General features: G+C 46.5%; 1 protein-coding gene across 1 annotated transcript in view; it reads left to right on the plus strand.

The window, feature by feature from the left end:
- LOC147990710 (uncharacterized) overlaps positions 1-16,154 on the plus strand; it is a 43,091-nt gene extending 26,937 nt beyond the window's left edge. Inside the window, exons 3-6 of the mRNA XM_087538361.1 lie at positions 171-174; positions 5,727-5,969; positions 15,975-16,080; positions 16,145-16,154. Of these exons, the coding sequence (XP_087394487.1) occupies positions 171-174; positions 5,727-5,969; positions 15,975-16,080; positions 16,145-16,154 (363 nt within the window). The remainder of the gene's footprint in view (positions 1-170; positions 175-5,726; positions 5,970-15,974; positions 16,081-16,144) is intronic.
- Positions 16,155-20,077: the final 3,923 nt, after the last annotated feature.

Here is a 20,077-nt window from a genome sequence, read left to right on the forward strand (position 1 = left end):
GATAGAGTGGATGAGCATCACAAAATGCAGAGATTTTTGCAAAAGAATGATCCAAAAACTTAGTTTTAGTTTCCCACTGAAATCATCTCGGATCTACCGATTTTCAAACTCGGTGATACCGAAGCAGTTTTGGAACCTAAACTAGTGAACTCGGTAGGACCGAGTCACAGTTCAGTGGCACCGAGACTGCTAGGGTTTCACTGAGTTCAAAAATTGGTCACACCGATAAGTAATTCTCAGTCAGACCGAGTCTCACTTGTGCAATGGCAAGAGCCAAATCGGTGGGACCGAGTTTTTCAACTCGGTGGGTCCGAGATGGTTTCGGCGGAAACCTAAACCTAGAATTTTCGAATCAAACCTAATCTACGGGCGTTTTGACTGGATAGAAGTTTCTCAAACGTGGCAAGAATCAATATGATCACAATGTGCTAGGAATCAGATTGAGGAATAGCACAAAGATCAAGTCCATACCCTAGTTCGGCGGGGACTTGCTACGGCGGCAACGGCGGGGCAGAATTCCCGTTGACGGCGACGGAGACCAGCAACTGGAGGCTACTGGTGGCGAGAAGACGATCCGGAGACCTCGAGGGCAGAGCAGGCTATCGCGCGGGCGAAGGGGTTCGGAGAAATTTCCAAATTTTGCCCGTGACTATATATAGCCCGACCCTGTCGGTGTGACCGAGTGGAATGACTCGGTGGCACCGAGATTCATAACTGCGTGCAGTTACTAAAACTCGGTGTGACCTAAAGGTTCAAATCGGTTGCACCAAGATCGAAAACCTAGATCAACTTAATGATCTTGGTAGGACCGAAAGTGGAGTATCGGTCAGACCGAGAATCATAAAGAGGTTTTGGAAGTTTAAGTCTATGACGAATTGGGGACTCCGAGCGCTCCTCACACAGAGTGGTTCGAATCTGACTTGATCAAATTTTGTGATGCAGCATGAATAGAGTTTGAGACGAGAAGAGCATAGATAGCTAGAGGAGGTTCTTAGGCATTCTAGTCCATCCACTTGGCAAAAGAAGATAAAACCAAACAATCAAAACAACAAGTGGATGTCCTCGAATGAGTAAAATAAGCAATCCAGCATGCTCACACAATAAGATGGCAAATGAAATATGTGGCAAGGCATGCACAACCAATTCTAGCATCTATCAAGCAATTTGCGATGACTAGGTCATCTATATATGAGTATATTGACTTGGGAGTCAAGTGAGAACACTTGATCATAGGTCATACTCATCGTTTAAGCCCAAGTGGGGTTACCACTTTTGCATAAAGCATTGTTGTGTTCACATCTTTAGAGTTGCTTTAGCTCAAGTCTTAGAGTAAAGCTCCCCCTAGATGTGATATCCCCCTTTAGAGGGATGAACTAACCTTGGGTTTTGTCGATGATGACTTCATGTAGATGTTGAAGATGTGGATGCTCAATGTTGATTTAGATCTCTTGGAGCTATCCATTCGAGTGAATTGCACTTTCAATACCTACATGGGTTAGTCCCACAAGGAACAAGCAAGGATATCCATAGACATAGAGTGATGCACACAAAAGATGATGTCCATGAAAACTTTTAGGTTACCTTGTCCCTTGTCTTACCAACAAGAGGGTTTGTGACTCCTTGAACTAGTGCAAGATGTGGAAGTTGATTGCACTTGTTCTTGCCAAGATGATAAGAGTGAAGTATGTTGGCGGAGTCACCCTCAAGAACTCTCTAGTTCTTCTTCTTTTGGATCCACATCATCTTGATGGGAATCCTTGGAGTTGTTGTCGTACTTGATGAAGTGGAACTTGAAGTAGTCTTGGGAATCCACTTGATTAAGGTCTTTGGAGCTTCTTCAAATGCATCAATTTCCTCTTGAAGCTTATCCTTGCCTTTTTGCTTGTAGTCTTGTGGTGGAAGATCATCTTGAGCTTGTGTCCCCTTGAAAGAAGTATACTTCTCTTGTTGAGGGACAAACTTTGTCTTGGGGTATTGATCTTCTTCCCACTCAACTCCATTGGCATTGAACTTTCGTTCAAAACCAACACCTTGATTCCTCCGGTGCATTCCTTGCTTGCGCACAATTTCCTCGAATTGCTTACTCCCGGCAAGGCTTTTGTACACTCCTTTCTCTATAATTCCCTTCAATAAGCTATTTTCTTGCTCAAGTGAAACTTGGCTAAGAGAATCATTAGTGGAATCAAGAGAACTACTAGAAGCAACAATATTGGATTTAGCATGATCATTGTTACTACTAGAGGAAGAATCTTTCTTGTTAGACTTGACTTGAGGCATGTAAGTGGATAAGAGTAAACGCTTGGCAATGTAAGAAGAACTTTTCTTGCGGAGATCATCATTGATTGCTTTTAAGAACTCATGATCTTGCTCAAGATTGAGCTTTTCAAAGCGTAATTTCTCATGAGCTCTTAAAAGTTCTCGATGATCTTCGAAGATAGTGTCATGAGCTAACTTAAGAGTTTTTAGTTCTTTAGTTAGATCCTCAATCTTCTCCTTATCATTGTCATTCGTTTTATCTTGATTAGCATGTTTAATTGACATTTCATCATAGTATTCATCACTAGAGTTGTCAACAAGCAAATCATCACCCAACAAGTCATCTTCATCACTATTGAAATCAACATACTCGGGGTGTGTTACCTTAGGACCTTTGGCCATGAAACATCTTCCAATTCCCTCATTTGGTGAGTCAAATATGTCGTAGGAGTTGGTTGACACAAGTGCTAGACCGGCAACACCTTCATCTTGAGTATCTTCGGAGCCGGAGTAATAACTTCTCTCAGAGTGGCTGTCGGAGTCGGAGCCGGATACCCATTCACCAACATGAGCTTGATGTCTTTGTCTTGTGTAGCTCCTTGATGACTTTTCCTTCCTTTCCGAATCCTTGCTTCTCCATGAGTATCTTCGTTCATAACGATCATCTCTACTCCTTCTCTCTCTTGGTGGTGATTCTTTGCTTCTTCTTTTTGGAGAATCTTCTCTTCTTTTGTAGGGAGCCGTACACTCATTTGAATAGTGTCCGGGTCTTCCACAATTGTAGCAGTTTCGCTCTCGACTAGAAGATCTTTTGTCATTGTAGGACCTTGACTTGAAGCTTCTATCTTTGCTTCTACTCTTGTAGAACTTGTTGAAGTTCTTCACCATTAAGCTCAATTCTTCATTGAAGTCTTGTTTCTCACTTGATGATGTAGGGGCTTCACATGAGGCTTTATAGGCACCACTTGATTTGTTGTGAAGTTCCTCTTTATCCTTAAGTGACATCTCATGAGCAACAATTCTTCCAATCACTTCCGTTGGCTTGAGATCTTTGTAATTGGGCATCATTTGGATCAATGTGCACATGGTATCATATTTTCCATCCAAGGCTCTTAGAATCTTCTTGATGATGAATTTATCGGTCATCTCTTCACTTCCTAAGCCGGCAATCTCATTTGTGATGAGAGCAAGCCTAGAGTACATTTCGGCGACACCTTCACCATCCTTCATCTTGAACTTGTCAAGTTGGCTTTGAAGCACATCCAACTTGGATTCCTTGACGGAGTCGGTACCTTCGTGCATATCAATCAAAGTGTCCCAAATTTCCTTTGCATTCTCAAGACGGCTGATTTTGTTGAATTCTTCGGGGCACAATCCGTTGAAGAGAATATCACAAGCTTGAGCATTGTATTGCAACATCTTCAACTCATCCGCGGTAGCTTCACGGTTCGGTTCTCTCCCATCAAAGAAGTCACCTTGCAAACCAACACACACAATAGCCCAAACGGCAGGGTTATGTCCAAGAATATGCATTTTCATTTTATGCTTCCAACTAGCAAAATTAGTACCATCAAAGTAAGGACCTCTACGGTGATAATTTCCCTCGCTAGACGCCATACTCTCCTAGGTTGTGAAACCAAGGCTATGACCACCAAAAGCTATGGAGATCAAGCAAATGGAGACCAAAGCTCTGATACCACTTGTAGGATCGAAAGTATGTCTAGAGGGGGGGTGATTAGACTACTTGACCAAATAAAAACTTAACCTTTTCCCAATTTTAGTTCTTGGCAGATTTTAGCTAATTTAGGACAAGTCAAGCAATCATCACATAATTCAAGCAAGCATGCAAAGAGTATATAGGCAGCGGAAAGTAAAGCATGCAACTTGCAAGAATGTAAAGGGAAGGGTTTGGAGAATTCAAACGCTATTGGAGACACGGATGTTTTTCCCGTGGTTCGGATAGGTGGTGCTATCCTACATCCACGTTGATGGAGACTTCAACCCACGAAGGGTAACGGTTGCATGAGTCCACACAGGGTCCAGCCAAGGGTAATGGTTGCGTGAGTCCACACAGGCCTCCACCCACGAAGGGTCCACGAAGAAGCAACCACCCACAAAGGGTCCACGAAGAAGCAACCTTGCCTATCCCACCATGGCCATCGCCCACACAGGACTTGCCTCACTAGCGGTAGATCTTCACGAAGTAGGCGATCTCCTTGCCCTTACAAACTCCTTGGTTCAACTCCATAATCTTGTCGGAGGCTCCCAAGTGACACCTAGCCAATCTAGGAGACACCACTCTCCAAGAAGTAACAAATGGTGTGTAGGTAATGAACTCCTTGCTCTTGTGCTTCAAGTTATAGTCTCCCCAACACTCAACTCTCTCTCATAGGATTTGGATTTGGTGGAAAGAGGGTTTGAGTGGAAAGCAACTTGGGAAGGCTAGAGATCAAGATTCATATGGTAGGAATGGAATGTCTTGGTCTCAACACATGAGTAGGTGGTTCTCTCTTAGAACATATGAGTTGGAATGATGTGTGTGTTCTGATGGCTCTCTTCTCCAATGAGAAGAAGGTGGAGGGGTATATATAGCCTCCACACAAAATCCAACCGTTACACAGCTTTCCAATCTCGGTGGGACCGAATCAATAAGCTCGGTCGGACCGAAAATGTAAACCTAGTGACCGTTAGTGATTTTCGGTGGGACTGATATGCAACTCGGTAGGACCGATGTGGTTAGGGTTTGGGCATAATGTAATCTCGGTGAGACCGATTACACAAACTCGTTGAGACCGAATTTGGTAATTAGCTAACTAGAGAGTTGGTTAGGCAAACTCGGTGGGACCGATTTGCTCTTTCGGTGAGACCAAGTGGAACTCGGTGAGACCGAAAAGTTACAAAGGGGAAACACTGAGTTTACATTGCAATCTCGGTGGGACCGATTCGCTCTTTCGGTGGGACCGAAAAGTTACGAAAGGGAAACAGAGAGTTTGCAACCCCATCTCGGTGAGACCGAGATCCCTATCGGTAGGACTGAATTGCTAGGGTTTGGCAGTGGCTAATGACAAGTGAAACTCGGTGGCACCGTATAGGAAGAATCGGTAGGACCGAGTTTGGCTTAGGGTTTAGGTCATATGTGGATATGGGAAAGTAGTTGAGGGTTTTGGAGCATATCACTAAGCACATGAAGCAAGAGGCTCATTAAGCAACACCTCATCCCTCCTTGATAGTATTGGCTTTTCCTAAAGACTCAATGTGATCTTGGATCACTAAAATATAAAGTGAAGAGTCTTGAGCTTTTGAGCTTGAGCCAATCCTTTGTCCTTAGCATTTTGAGGGTTCCACTTTCACATCCATGCCATGCCAATCATTGAGCTTTCCTGAAATAATCATCTTGGAATAGTATTAGCTCAATGAGCTATATGTTGTTATGAATTACCAAAACCACCTAGGGATAGTTGCACTTTCAGTTGCGTGCCACACTATATTCACTACACCCTATGCATATTATGCCTGGATTGTCTTGCACTTGACCCACGTGTTTAGACACTTCATTTTATTTGGTGTTGTGAATGATTCCTATGCCTACCATAGACCTTTCATTGAGTGCTTGATGCATGATTGCTATGACCTTGAGGTAGATTCTTGTTCTCTTGTCACACACATTTGCATCTCTACCTCTTATTTGCATACTTATTTCCATGATGTCCTTGATTGTTGTCTGTGTCAAAACCGGTGGATCTCGGGTAGGGGGTCCCGAGCTGTGCGTCTAGGCCGGATGGTAACAGGAAGCAAGGGACACGAAGTTTTACCCAGGTGGTAAAACCCTACGTCCTGCTTGATTAATATTGATGATATAGGTAGTACAAGAGTAGATCTACCACGAGATCGGAGAGGCTAAACCCTAGAAGCTAGCCTACGGTATGATTGTTGTTGTGTATGTTGTCCTACGGACTAAAACCCTCCGGTTTATATAGACACCGGAGAGGGTTAGGGTTACACAAAGTCAGTTACAATGGTAGGAGATCTACATATCCGTATCGCCAAGCTGGCCTTCCATGCCAAGGAAAGTCCCTTCCGGACACGGGACAGAGTCTTCAATCTTGTATCTTCATAGTCCAGGAGTCCGGCTGAAGGTATAGTCCGGCCATCCGGACACCCCCTAATCCAGGACTCCCTCAGTAGCCCCCGAACCAGGCTTCAATGACGATGAGTCCGGCGCGCAGATTGTCTTCGGCATTGCAAGGCGGGTTCTCCTCCAAATTCCGTGTACCTGTTGAATAAAGTCCGGTTTCTTGTAGATGTTGCGCTCCTTGGCTTCTACACCCAATAATGGCCGCTTCCCATGTGTCAAATGAATATGGAAAGTCTGAGTGTTTTTACATTCACACCCCTAGCCACGTAAATGAGCTGCCCTATTTAAGGGGACGAGGATTTAGATCCAAACCACACCTTCCCCCCTTCGCGAGTGTTCATCAGAGCGCATTCGACAAAGGTCCATTCCACCATGGCCAGCCATCGCAACTCCTCCTTTCGCCCTTCCAGCCCTCAGCCTGGATATTGGGAGAGATGCTCCATCCCGCATAGCGAGCTAGTGATGCTCCAGACCAAGGGATTTCTCCCCCCGGCCTATATGGTCCCGGTTCGAGCCGGCCTTGCCATCTATAATGGCGGAGAGCAAGCGGAGAGTGCCCCCAATCTCTCCAAAGGAGAGCGGGTGTGCCTCGTCCCTTATTTAATAAGGGGGCTCGGATTTCCAATCCATCCATTTCTCCGGGGGCTCCTGGAGTTCTATGGCCTCTAGCTGCACAATCTCACGCCTGCCTCCGTATTGCATATCGCGGGCTTCGTAGCCCTCTGCGAGCTGTTTTTGGGTATCGAGGCTCATTTCGGGCTATGGAAAAGGTTATTCTGCCTTGTGCCCCGCTCTAAGGAGGGGTCAATGTATCAAGTGGGTGGAGCTGAAGTGTGGCGCATCGCCGGGACCAGATATCTATCCGGAACCCCAAAGAAGGTGTCCAAAGACTGGCCTTCGGAATGGTTTTATATAGAAGATGTCCTGCTGCTGGATCCTGTTCGGATTGGCCTACCTGAGTTTGACAGTGCTCCCTTAAAGAAGCGCCTAAGCTGGCGTCCACGGAGCCCTTGGAGGGAAAGTGACAGGGACATCATTTACCTGATGGGCCAAATAAGATTGTTAGCCCATTCCGGACTGACCATGATCGGGGTTATGGCCGAATGCATCATGCGAGGGGGTGCAACCGCTTCAGTACAGAAGCCACCCCATGTGGGACTTCAACGGGGAGGACGACGCCTCCCGCTACGGCCGTAAGGGGCCGGATTCAGCTGCCACTCTACTAAAGATCTTGTCCACTTTGTATAAGGGAGAAGAGGAGGAATTTCTCCGCGTCAACCCATAGGGTGGATTCTCTATGCACAATCCCCCAAGCTGGGTAAGCGGTCGCATTTACTTGCCCATCCATTTTGTATTCCCATTGTTAAATATTCAGTCTGATGACTTCAACGCAAGAATTGCGCCGGGCTGTTAAGGAAATAAGAAGCCCTCCTCCACAACCGGAGGACCCAGGATGGTCCCTCGACCCGGCCTCTCAAGAGGATCTGGACATATCTGTGGAGCTGGTTGATGGAGTGTTCCATCAATTGAGCAAGGACAACGCCTTGGTGGCCATTACGGCCGATTACCCAGGGCTAATCCCGGCCTCCCAGGTAACTGAGATCAAAGTCCCAGTACCCTGAATAGGTGTCCGCCCTCTCATGTTTTCAGTTTCCTGATTACGACCGAACTTTGCAGGGGAGGTTTTTGAGGCAGAAGGCCGAACCTGCGGCGACAAGCCAACGAGGGGCCGCAGGGCCCCGTGGGAAGAAAAGAAGTGCAGTCCGGACCGAGGCGTCAGCGCAAAGGTATGGCGCGCCCCCTTATCCTAGGTGTTATACCTTCGAGGCACATTGACACTCGTGCTCTCTTCAGGACAAAGAGACCTCGCCGGACTATATCCGGAGAGGCTGCCAATCGCGCCTCCACCAGCCAGGCTCCAAAGCCTGGTCCGGAGGCAGAGGCGAATGCAAGGCGCGCGCCAGATGCTCCTCCGATGGAGGATGTGGACGGGTTGTCTGCCACCAACTCTGAGGTGGAGAGTGCCATGAACCACAGGCGTCGTCGGACAATCCTTCGCGACGCTTGTTTCTCCCAAGGGGCGTTAGATGCCTTCAATTCAGGAGATGCGTACCTCCGTGCCGCTCAAAATGGTCTAGCTAGAGCCATGGAGCAATATGTAAAAGACATACGGGTAAGAAAATTTTGGTAATTATATATATATACCAATAGCCCCCGAGACTTGAAACAGTTAGAATAACTGATTTAAGGATCATTTGTTATGCAGGTTCTTACAGAAAAGAATTCCCTACTATCCAAGGAGCTAGAAGAGTGCAAAGCCCAACTTCAGGCCGCACTAGCCGCGGCAGGGGAGCCCAAGGAGACCCCCTCTGGTAATATACACTTCGAAAGATAAGTATTTTGCGAAGCACGGCATGGGTGCGAATCTGACAAATGAAATTGCAGATGGCGCTGGATTGAATCCGGAAAGGCAACACCTCCTACGCCAGTTAAAGGCTGGTGAGAAGGTGCTGACAAAGGTGAGGCGGGAGAAGAACGATCCCCAAGATGCCAACACCAAGCTGGGCGTCAAGCTGAAAGATGTTCGTGCCCAGCTGTCAGACTCTGTTAAGGAGAATCAGCGGCTTCGGCGCGGCATATTTAGTAAGTGCTTGAACGAACCTTTGAAAGAAAGTTCGGCGGGGAAGTTGACTAACAGAGCAATGTCTGTAGGTGTGCTAACAGGTCGTCTTGCGGAGGAGATGCCCGGTTCTATGGGTGACCTTCTTCCTGAGCTCTCGCAACTGCTCGATCGAGTTCGGCAGGCGATGCAAGGCGTCACCCAGGCCCTGTGGCCATCCATCTCCATGCCCGAAGGTCTTGGAGAGCTTGCGGAGAAGCTAAAGGGAGCACGGCGGCGCTTCCTATTGTGGAAGATATCGGCCTGCCATCAAGGCGCTAGGGAGGCCTGGGCCATGGTGAAGACGTGGTACGCAAAGGCTAACCCCAACCACATGGCCGAGGTCGGTCCGGTAGGGCCCGATGGGAAGGAGATCCCTGTAAGCTTAGTATACGGCCAAGTAGAGTTGGCCGCAAAGTATTCCCAGCAGGACTGTAAATTAGACAGCATGTTAGATGGTATTGAAGAGGAATACAATCAGTCAAAATGACTATGTAATTTAATTGACATTTATAATGCCTTCTAGCCAGATTGTAGATCATTTGTCATGGCCGACCTTTTCGCTTCAGCTTCGGGACCTGACGGTCCGGGGTGTGTCCGAATTCCCATGCGGTTATATAGGAACCGGGGAATGCATGGAGACCAGGCGTAGGGGTCATTAGTGCGTGAACAGACAAGTGCCCGACTAGTTATGTTATATTACATGGTTAGTAAGAAACATCTTCCAAGGTTCCGTTAGGGGTTCCTTTCCCTGGGAGGCATGCCCTAAGGTGCATGTACATGCTGCGAAAAGAAACGCAGGAAAAACATCTAGGGGCGTATAGATAAAAATAAAAAGATCATCTTTAGTTCACCGACTGAATATTCCCTTAAGAACGCTAGCTTCCGGCTTCACCCAGTATGAGGTACACATCCGGCTGACCTGGCAGTAACAATCGCAGAGGTGCTCCCTTTACCACCTAGCCGAACAATCGGGAATGTAGGGGTAAGCACAGGAGCCAGGCAACCCATCTTGGCCAAAACTTAAATCATATCGATGCATATAATGGTGAATAAAAGGTACATGCGGAAGTGTGACACATGTGCTGGGCATGAAGCCCGTATGAATAAGCTTCTATTTAAAGAAGCCCCCAGGTTTAATGAGCACGGATAGCGCGTCACTTTATGAGCCTTTAAAGGCTATAAGAGAGAGAGAGAGAGAGAGAGAGAGAGAGAGAGAAGAAGAAGAGAAATGTAAGACAGAAAATATATAAAAAATGGACAGAGGAAGGAGACGAACATAGAGTCCGGCGCTAGGCGTAGAATCTTCGGAGACGGGCTGCGTTCCATGGGTTCGGCTCGAGTCGGTTATCCGATGCATCCCGCAGGCGGTACGCTCCACCAGTCAGGACTTGGTTAATTATGAAGGGACCTTCCCACTTGGGCTTGAGTTTGTCCTTTTTCTTGTCCGGTAGTCGTAGAACTAATTCGCCAACATTGTAATTTTTGGCACGTTCTCTGCTTTGGTATCTTCGAGCCTGCTATTGATAGAATGCGGAACGTGCTTTTGCCACGTCACGCTCCTCCTCCAATGCATCCAAGCTGTCCTGCCGATCGAGCTCGGCTTCTCTTTCTTCGTACATGCGCACTCGAGGTGAGTCATGAATTATGTCGCAAGGCAAAACTGCCTCTGCGCCGTACACCATAAAGAATGGTGTGTATCCGGTGGTGCGATTCGGCGTGGTCGGCAGCCCCCAGAGTAGGGAGTCGAGCTCCTCTACCTAGTGCATGTTAGATTCCTTGAGGGACCGCACTAATCTGGGTTTGATGCCGCTCATGATAAGACCATTTGCACGTTCGACCTGGCCGTTAGTTTGTGGGTGATAGACGGAAGCATAATCGATCTTGATGCCCATGTTTTTGCACCAGAGTTTTACCTCGTCTGCCGTGAAGTTCGTGCCGTTATCAGTGATGATGCTTTGGGGGACGCCGTAACAGTGTACAACCCCGGATATAAAGTCTATCACCGGTCCGGATTCGGCCGTCTTAACAGGCTTGGCTTCTATCCATTTGGTGAACTTATCCACCATGACCAGTAAGTATTTTTGCTTGTGGGTTCCGCCTTTAAGGGGTCCAACCATGTCAAGCCCCCAGACCGCGAAGGGCCAAGTAATGGGGATAGTTTGGAGGGCGGTGGGTGGCATATGGCTTTGGTTTGCAAAGAGCTGGCAACTGGTGCATCGTTGGACTAAGTCCTGAGCGTCTGCCCGGGCCGTCGGCCAATAAAAGCCCGTACGGAAGGCCTTTCTTACAAGGGACCGAGCTGCAGCGTGATGACCGCCGAGTCCGGCATGAATTTCAGCCAGGAGGTTCCGCCCCTCCTCTTCGGAGATGCACCTTTGAAGGACTCCGGTAGTGCTTTTCTTATAAAGCTCTCCCTCATGGACTCTGTAGGCTTTGGATCGCCGCACTATGCAGCGTGCCTCATTTTGGTCCTCGGGGAGTTCCTTCCTAGTAAGGTAGGCGAGGAATGGTTCTGTCCACGGGGCGATGACGGCCATTATTACGTGGGCTGAAGGTGTTATTTCATTGGCAGAGCCTCCGATTGTGTCAGGATGTTCGGTGTCGGGCAGTGCAGTTGGGTCCGGGCTGTTATTGTTCGGCTCCCCTTCCCATACTACGGATGGCTTGAACAGCCTTTCCAAGAAGATGTTGGGGGGGACTACATCGCGTTTTGCGCCGATGCGTGCCAGGACATCTGCCGCCTGATTATTTTCCCGGGATAAATGGTGAAATTCAAGCCCCTCGAACCGAGCTGACATTTTTAGGACGGCGTTGCGGTAAGCTGCCATTTTTGGATCCTTGGCATCGAAGTCTCCATTTATTTGGGATATTGCGAGGTTCGAGTCCCCGTGTACCTCTAGGCATTGAATGCCCATGGATACTGCCATCCGAAGACCATGTAAAAGGGCCTCATATTCGGCTGCATTGTTGGAGTCCGTGTACATAATCTGGAGTACGTATTGAACTGTGTCTCCTGTGGGGGACGTCAAAACGACACCGGCCCCCAGTCCGGCCAACATCTTGGAGCCGTCGAAATGCATGATCCAATTTGAATATGTGCCGTACTCTTTAGGGAGTTCGGCCTCCGTCCATTCTGCGATGAAGTCAGCCAAGACTTGCGACTTGATGGCTTGCCGTGGCTTATAAGTTATGTCAAACGGGAGGAGCTCAATGGCCCATTTTGCAATCCGGCCCGTTGCGTCACGGTTGTTTATAATATTGTTAAGTGGTACTTACGAGGCTACTGTTATTGAACACTCTTGAAAGTAGTGTCGTAGCTTCCGGGATGCCATGAATACCGCGTACGTAATCTTTTGATAATGCGGGTACCGTGATTTGCAGGGAGTGAGGACAGTGGACACATAATAGAACGGCTTTTGAAGGGGGAATTTGTGTCTGTCCGCTTCTCGTTCGACGACGAGCACTGCGCTTACAACCTGATGTGTTGCTGCAATGTATAATAGCATTGGTTCACCAATGTTTGGCGCGGCCAGGACTGGGTTTGTTGCCAGTATGGCTTTTATTTCGTCGAGTCCGGCCGTGGCTGCATCCATCCATTCGAAGTGTTCGGTGCGCCGAAGGAGGCGGTAAAGGGGTAGGGCCTTTTCTCCCAAGCGGGAGATAAAGCGGCTTAGAGCCGCCACACATCCGGTTAACTTTTGTATTTGTTTGAGGTCCTTTGGGATATCCAGTTGCGACAGAGCTCGGATCTTGGCTGGATTTGCTTCAATTCCTCTACCGGATACAATGAAGCCCAAGAGCTTTCCGGCTGGAACGCCGAAAATGCATTTTTCCGGGTTGAGCTTGATGTCGTATGTTCGGAGGTTATCAAATGTGAGCCTCAAGTCGTCTACTAGATATTCGACGTATCTTGTTTTGACGACCACATCATCTACATATGCCTCCACTGTTTTGCCGATCTGGTTTGCCAGACATGTCTGAATCATGCGCTGATATGTTGCGCCGGCGTTTTTGAGCCCGAAGGGCATCGTGTTGAAGCAGAATGGGCCGTATGGTGTGATAAATGCCGTTGGGGCTTGGTTTGGTTCTGCCATCTTGATTTGATGGTAGCCGGAATATGCATCGAGGAAACACAACGAATCGTGTCCTGCGGTAGCGTTGATAATTTGATCGATGCGGGGGAGGGGGAAGGGATCCTTTGGGCAAGCCTTGTTAAGGTCTTTAAAATCAACACACAGGCGCCATGATTTGTCCTTCTTTGGTACCATCACCAGGTTTTCTAGCCAGTCCGGATGTTTTATATCTCTGATGAATCCGGCCTCCAATAGCTTTGCTAGCTCCTCTCCCATGGCCTGTCTCTTAGGTTCGAAAAAATGCCGAAGAGCCTGTTTGATAGGTTTGAATCCTGTTTGGATATTTAAGCTATGCTCGGCCAGCCTGCGCGGGATTCCTGGCATGTCTGAAGGGTGCCAGGCGAAAATGTCCCAGTTCTCTCGTAGGAACTCTCGCAGTGCGGCGTCTACATCAGGGTTTAACTGTGCCCCGATGGAAGCTATTTTATTGGGGTCCGTTGGATGGACTTCGAATTTGACTATTTCGTCCGCCGGTTTAAAGGAGGTGGACTTGGATCTTTTGTCGAGTACCACATCGTCCCTATTCACCGTAGAGCGCAGCGCAGTCAGTTCCTCAGCAGCTAGGGCTTCGGATAGTGCCTCAAGGGCCAGTGCGGCTGTCTTGTTTTCGGCACGGAGTGCTATGTCCGGATCACTAGCGAGAGTGATGATCCCGTTAGGCCCGGGCATCTTGAGCTTCATGTACCCGTAATGGGGTATTGCTTGGAAGATTGTAAACGCTTCCCGCCCTAGCAGAGCGTGATAACCGCTACTGAACGGAGCCACATGGAACGTGACCTCTTCGGACCTGTAATTATCCGGCGTGCCGAACACCACATCTAGTGTGATTTTTCCTGTACAGCGCGCTTCCCGACTAGGGATTATTCCTCTAAAGGTTGTGCTGCTTCGCTCAATGCGGTTCCAGTCTATTTCCATTTTTGAAGGGTTTCCTCATAAATGAGGATCAATCCGCTGCCACCGTCCATGAGTACCTTGGTAAGACGAAAGCCGTCCACTATTGGACTGAGAACCAATGCGGCTGGTGCTCGGGCTGTTCGGAATTTAGGTTCATCATTGGCGTTAAAGGTAATAGCCGTGTCACTCCATGGGTTTATTATTGCTACTTGGTAGACTTCGGCAAGGCTGCGGAGTGTCCTTTTTTGCATATTATTTGATGCGAAAGTCTCGAAGACTGTTAATACCGTATTGGTGTCTCTGGGGTGGCTTTCTGTGGCCTCCGGAATTAGGAGATTTTTGCCAATTTTGGCCACCTGCCGGAGTATCCAACATGCTCTGAGGCTGTGAGTTGGTGTGGCGTCCTCTGTACTGTGAATTTTACAGGGTCCATTGAGCCATCCTTCCAATATGGTTCCATGCCCTGTAGAGGGTTTTTGCTTTTTAGTGCTTGACCCGGGTGTCTGGTGATGATGCACCCTTTTATTTCGGACTGGGTTTGTATTCAGGGCCGGATTGTCCCAAAATTTGATTTCGGTTTTCCAGGCGCTTTCCATCGCACAGTACTTTCGTACAATGGACGCCAAGTCAGCGAAGTGGGTAATATCACGGCGACTTATGGCGTTGAGTATTCCCTTGTCCATGCAATTATTGCAGAAGATTGAGATTGCGTCTTCCTCGCGGCAGTCCCTTAGCCTGTTCTTAACCAGGAGGAATCTGGTCCAGTAATGATGTACTGTTTCATCGGGCTCTTGCCTGATTTTGGATAGATCTCTTATGTTGGGGTGGGTGGGTGGAATTAAATCCGAAGCCTCACCCCATCTGAGGCTCAGAGGCCGAGGAATTTCCGAACTCGAAAAATTGGATTCCTGGATGTTGTCCAATGAATCCAGCCCATCGCCTGACTCTAAGTTCAGGTCTTGAGTGATATCTTCCCCTCCGCGGGTATCCGTCGAATCCGGACGTAGCGAGTTCTTAAGATAGATGAAGGGTCGCCGCACTGTCCCTCTACCACGGCAATGGGATGGGTGACTTCGGGAGAGTTAATCTCTCTCATATCGGGTTTAGGCCCAATCTGGTCGTAATCCGTAGCGACTCCCAGGGCGGCGAAGCGATCCAAGAGCTCGTTTATGGAGGAGAGCTCCATTGGATCTAACTGCTCGGCGAGTTCCGAGATGACATGAAGATTGTTTTCGATGGCTCGAGAGGTCATCGTCGGCGCAGAAGCCGAACAGGCGGTCATAAGAAAACCACCTAGCCGGAGGGTTTGGCCGACAGCCAAATCTCCCTTAGCAACGATGCCGTCTTTAAAGACGAGGCGAGGCATCCTTCCTGATGGCGACGACACAGACGAACTCTCAATGAAAGCACCAATGTCGGTGTCAAAACCGGCGTATCTCGGGTAGGGGGTCCCGAACTGTGCGTCTAGGCCGGATGGTAACAGGAGGCAAGGGACACGAAGTTTTACCCAGGTTCGGGCCCTCTCGATGGAGGTAAAACCCTACGTTCTGCTTGATTAATATTGATGATATAGGTAGTACAAGAGTAGATCTACCACAAGATCGGAGAGGCTAAACCCTAGAAGCTAGCCTATGGTATGATTGTTGTTGTGTATGTTGTCCTACGGACTAAAACCCTCCGGTTTATATAGACACCGGAGAGGGTTAGGGTTACACAAAGTCGGTTACAATGGTAGGAGATCTACACATCCGTATCACCAAGCTTGCCTTCCACGCCAAGGAAAGTCCCTTCTGGACACAGGACGGAGTCTTCAATCTTGTATCTTCATAGTCCAGGAGTCCGGCTGAAGGTATAGTCCGGCCATCCGGACACCCCCTAATCTAGGACTCCCTCAATTGTGCTCAATTTATATGCTTACATGCCATGTCACAATGCTTTGTCGCACCATATGCTATGCTTGATGATGACACTTGTTGGGTGAATCACCACTTGAATGCTTGGTTTTGCACTAACGCTAAACACATTTGTTTTTCCAAGTGTTTGTTGTCCTTGCTCCTTTTGAAGGAATCACTAGACGGTGTGACATTGGAGATTGCCCATTGCGAGCTTGAAGATGATGAGTACTTGGTGAACGTCCACTTCTACACGGCGAAGCCATCTCTTTCCCATGGTGATTTGATTTTCAATCCGAGTTCGGATCTTTCCCAAGGGGGGGATGATGCAGAGCATCCTATGGACATCACCATGTCAAGAGTCCATTTGGTAAGTGACACGTGTGACATCTACTTCACATACACAAAGGTGGATCATCTCCTTTACACGTGCTCACTTGACCCCTTCGAGGATGGTATACTACTTGACACCCCTCTCGTGTGCATGCATAGGTATTGTCCGAACACTACGGACGACGAGGAGGAGTGCAAGCGCCAAGGAACAACTACACCATCCGCGAGGGAAGCATGGAAGCTAAGACGGAAGAAGACAGAGCTGCAAAGTCTACAGCGGCCGGCCGTCCGACGTGTCACCGGACGTCCGACACTCTACAACGCCCAGACAACCGACAACCACCGGATGTCCGACAAGTATCAGCCACCGGATGACCGACATCGTCCGGCGCCGCCTCAACCGAGCCGAATCGTCAGAAGTCCGGCCTCCTCCGGACGACCAGACCCCGCGAGCGACCGGACATCCGACCCCGACCGGACGTCCGACCCTGCCTGTGCGCAGCCGGGCCTTTGGCCTTGTATCCCTCTCCCACTTACCCCTTCGTGGCTTAACTATAAATAGACCACCTCCACCTCCTTTCTAGGGTTATCAAAGTGATAGCTCATTTTATGTGAGCTTTGTTCCAACCTTCTCCTCCTGAGAGAGAGAGAGAGAGACTACAACATTGGAGGCCAAGACCTCCATCTAGGAGAAGATCTCGAAGGATTCAAAACCTCCTCATGGAGAAGCTCCTTCTAGGATTCCAGCCCCCATCTCCTTTGGATTTGGGATGAACTCTACCTTGTATCTTTCCCTTTGTTGTTCATGTACCTTGTGGATCTTGTGTGTTTGATTGTCTAGTGGATGTGTGATTGGACTTGTTCGTGAGTGTTTCCCCTTGTGATTTCTCCCCGTTCTTCCCCGTGTTCTTCATGTTCTTCGAGGGAATCCACTCCAATTGTGAAAGATCAGCCTACATCGGGTTAGCCCCCCATCACTCACTTGGAGCTATATTTTTATTCGTCATATGATATGAGTTTTTCTTTGAGCATCATTTTCTTTTATTTATTTTCTTTCTATTATTTAGAATAATGCTTTCCATCTTTTAGTTCAATAAAAATTCAAGTGTAGCCTTTACCATGCTTATTTTGGAAGTCTATATGTTGCTGTCTGAAAACGGAAAGTTTGTTGTTATGTTTTAAATATTAGTGCCTAGTCAGGACATGATAAAATTTTGAAATTTTTACATAGTGTTCTATGATAAGTTTTCTACAGTGTGGTATTTTTTCAGAATTTTTTGAGTTAGAGAAATATGAATTTTCTTGCATTCTTTACAAACTGTTCTATTTAGACAGATTGTTGTTATGTCTTCCTTGCTTGCATATGTTTGCTTGTTTAATGATTCTATTTGAGGATAGGAGTATTAAATATGAATAGGCATTTTGTATGCAATGTTAAATAATAACTTTAGTGATTTGCTACAGTAGAGAATGATAAGGTTTATGCATTGATTTGTACTAACTTATCTCACGAGTTCTTGTTGAGTTTTGTGTGGATGAAGTTTTTAAAATTTAGGGAAACTGTGATATGAAAGGAATTAAGGAGACACAAAAACTCAAGCTCGGGGATGCCCAAGGCATTCCAAGTTAATATTTCAATAAGTCTCAAGCATCTAAGCTTGGGGATGCCCCGGTTGGCATCCCACCTTTCTTCTTCAACAACTGTCGGTCAGTTTTGGTTGAGCCTAAGTTTTTGCTTCTTCATATGATATGTGCTATCCTTGCAGAGTCTTCACATAGTTACACAATTATTCGACTACTCATTGATCTACACTTATATGTTTTGGACTAGTTTGTCATTTGCTCTGGTGCTTCACTTATATCTTTTTAGAGCACAACGGTGGTTTTATTTTATAGAAATTGATGAACTCTCATGCTTCAATTATATTATTTTCAGAGTCTTTAAACAGCATGGTAATTTACTTAGGTTATGAATTTAGTGCTAATATGATGGGCATCCAAGAGGGATATAATAAAAACTTTCATATTAAGTGCATTGAATACTATGAGAAGTTTGATTCCTTAAGATTGTTTTGAGATATAAAGATGGTGATATTAGACTCATGCTAGTGAGTAATTCTGGATTGGTAGAAATACTTGTGTTAAAGTTTGTGATTCCCGTAGCATGCACGTATGGTGAACCGTTATGTGATGAAGTTGGAGCAAGATTTATTTATTGATTGTCTTCCTTATGAGTGGCGGTCGGGGATGAGCGATGGTCTTTTCCTACCAATCTATCCCCCTAGGAGCAAGCGTGTAGTAGTTTGTTTTGGTAGCTAATAGACTTTTGCAATAAGTATGTGAGTTCTTTATGACTAATGTTGAGTCCATAGATTATACGCACTCTCACCCTTCCACCATTGCTAACCTCTCTAGTACCGCACAACTTTCGCCGATGCATTACACCCACCATATACCTTCCTAAAAACAGCCACCATACCAACCTATTATGGCATTTCCATAGCCATTCCGAGATATATTGCCATGCAACTTCCATAGTTCAGTTTATTATGACACATACCATCATTGTCATATTGCTTTTCATGATCATGTAGTTGACATCGTGTTTGTGGCAAAGCCACCATTCATATTTTTATACATGTCACTCTTCAGTCATTGCACATCCCGGTACACTGTCGGAGGCATTCATATAGAGTCATATATTTGTTCTACTATCGAGTTGTAATTCTTGAGTTGTAAAGTAAATAAAAGCGTGATGATCATCGTTATTAGAGCATTGTCCCATGTGAGGAAAGGATGATGGAGATGATGATTCCCTCACAAGTTGGGATGAGACTCCGTACGAAAAATAAAAACAGAGAAAAAAAGAGGCGAAAGTGCCCAAAATAAAAAAAATGAGAGAAAAGAGAGAAGGGGCAATGCTACTATCCTTTTACCACACTTGTGCTTCAAAGTAGCACCATGATCTTCATGATAGAGAATCTTCTATTTTGTCACATTCATATACTAGTGAGAAATTTTCATTATAGAACTTGGCATGTGTATTCTACTGATGGGCTTCCTCAAATTTCCCTATGTCTTCGTGAGCAAGCGAGTTGGATGCACACCCACTTAGTTTATTTTTGAGCTTTCATACACTTATAGCTCTAGTGCATCCATTGCATGGCAATCCCTACTCACTCACATTGATATCTATTTATGAGCATCTCCATAGCCCGTTAATATGCCTAGTTGATGTGAGACTATCTCCTTCTTTTTGTCTTCTACACAACCACCATATTCTATTCCAGCTATAGTGCTATATCCATGGCTCATGCTCATGTATTGCGTGAAAGTTGAAAAGGTTTGAGAGCATCAAAAGGATGGAACAATTTCTTGGCTTGTCATTGGGGTTGTGCATGATTTACTACTTTGTGTGATGAAGATGGAGCATAACCAAACTATATGATTTTGTAGGGATAACTTTCTTTGGCGATGTCATTTTGAGAATACATGATTGCTTTATTAGTATGCTTGAAGTATTATTGTTTTTATGTCAATATTAAACTTTTGTTTTGAGTCTTATAGATCTGAATATTCTTGCCACAATAAAGAAGATTACGTGGATAAATATGTTAGGTAGCATTCCTCATCAAAAATTCTGTTTTTATCATTTACCTACTCGAGGACGAGCATGAATTAAGCTTGGGGATGCTTGGTACATCTCCAACGTATCTACAATTTTTTATTGTTCCATGCTATTATATTATCTATCTTGGATGTTTTATATGCA

The sequence above is a fragment of the Triticum urartu genome, chromosome 1A, assembly GCF_056163025.1.
Source record: "Triticum urartu cultivar PI428250 chromosome 1A, HENAU_Tu73, whole genome shotgun sequence".
Taxonomy (NCBI): domain Eukaryota; kingdom Viridiplantae; phylum Streptophyta; class Magnoliopsida; order Poales; family Poaceae; genus Triticum; species Triticum urartu.